The 466-nt window shown below is 42.7% G+C and overlaps 1 protein-coding gene across 1 annotated transcript in view; it reads right to left on the bottom strand.

Annotated features, from left to right (window-relative positions):
- Positions 1-6: 6 nt before the first annotated feature.
- The window catches only part of LOC119590714, a 57,714-nt gene continuing 57,254 nt past the window's right edge, over positions 7-466 (bottom strand). The window contains 1 exon segment of the mRNA XM_037939401.1: positions 7-441. Coding sequence (XP_037795329.1) covers positions 25-441 — 417 coding nt within the window. The 3' untranslated portion in view covers positions 7-24.

The following is a 466-nucleotide window of genomic DNA, read 5'->3' as shown; positions in this document are numbered from 1 at the left end:
AAACAATTTATATCCCAGCTAGTCTTAGACTATTGTTTCAATAAGCGTTGGTCTACAAGGTACTTGACCTGCATTAGGACTTAAGTTTTCTTTATTTTGAGTACAATTAGAGTGTGAAGTCTGTGGCCCCTTTTCAGCCCACTTCATTTCAGCAGTTCCTTGATGAATCTTCCTCTGACTATCAGAACTTGTACTCTGAATGTGCAGAGCTCTGCTGGACACAGGCAGGTCTGTGGGACGGGACTCCTCCATCTGTGACACCAAACTGCGTGCTGAATCAGGAGATGCAAGAGGAGCTGCTAACCCACTCTTTATTAGCGACTTCCTAACAGGATCTTCAATTGATTCTAAAATATCATCGTCTCGATAATGCCCTACATTGTAGGCCACTACAGTTGCATGATCTAATTTGCCTGGGACTAGGGCCAGCTTTTCACATACCTGCACATGAAAAAACAGAATATTA

Source organism: Penaeus monodon, chromosome 27, assembly GCF_015228065.2.
Source record: "Penaeus monodon isolate SGIC_2016 chromosome 27, NSTDA_Pmon_1, whole genome shotgun sequence".
Classification (NCBI taxonomy): Eukaryota; Metazoa; Arthropoda; class Malacostraca; order Decapoda; family Penaeidae; genus Penaeus; species Penaeus monodon.
The sequence above is the reverse complement of the archived record's forward strand: the minus strand, read 5'-3'. Positions and strand labels throughout refer to the sequence as shown.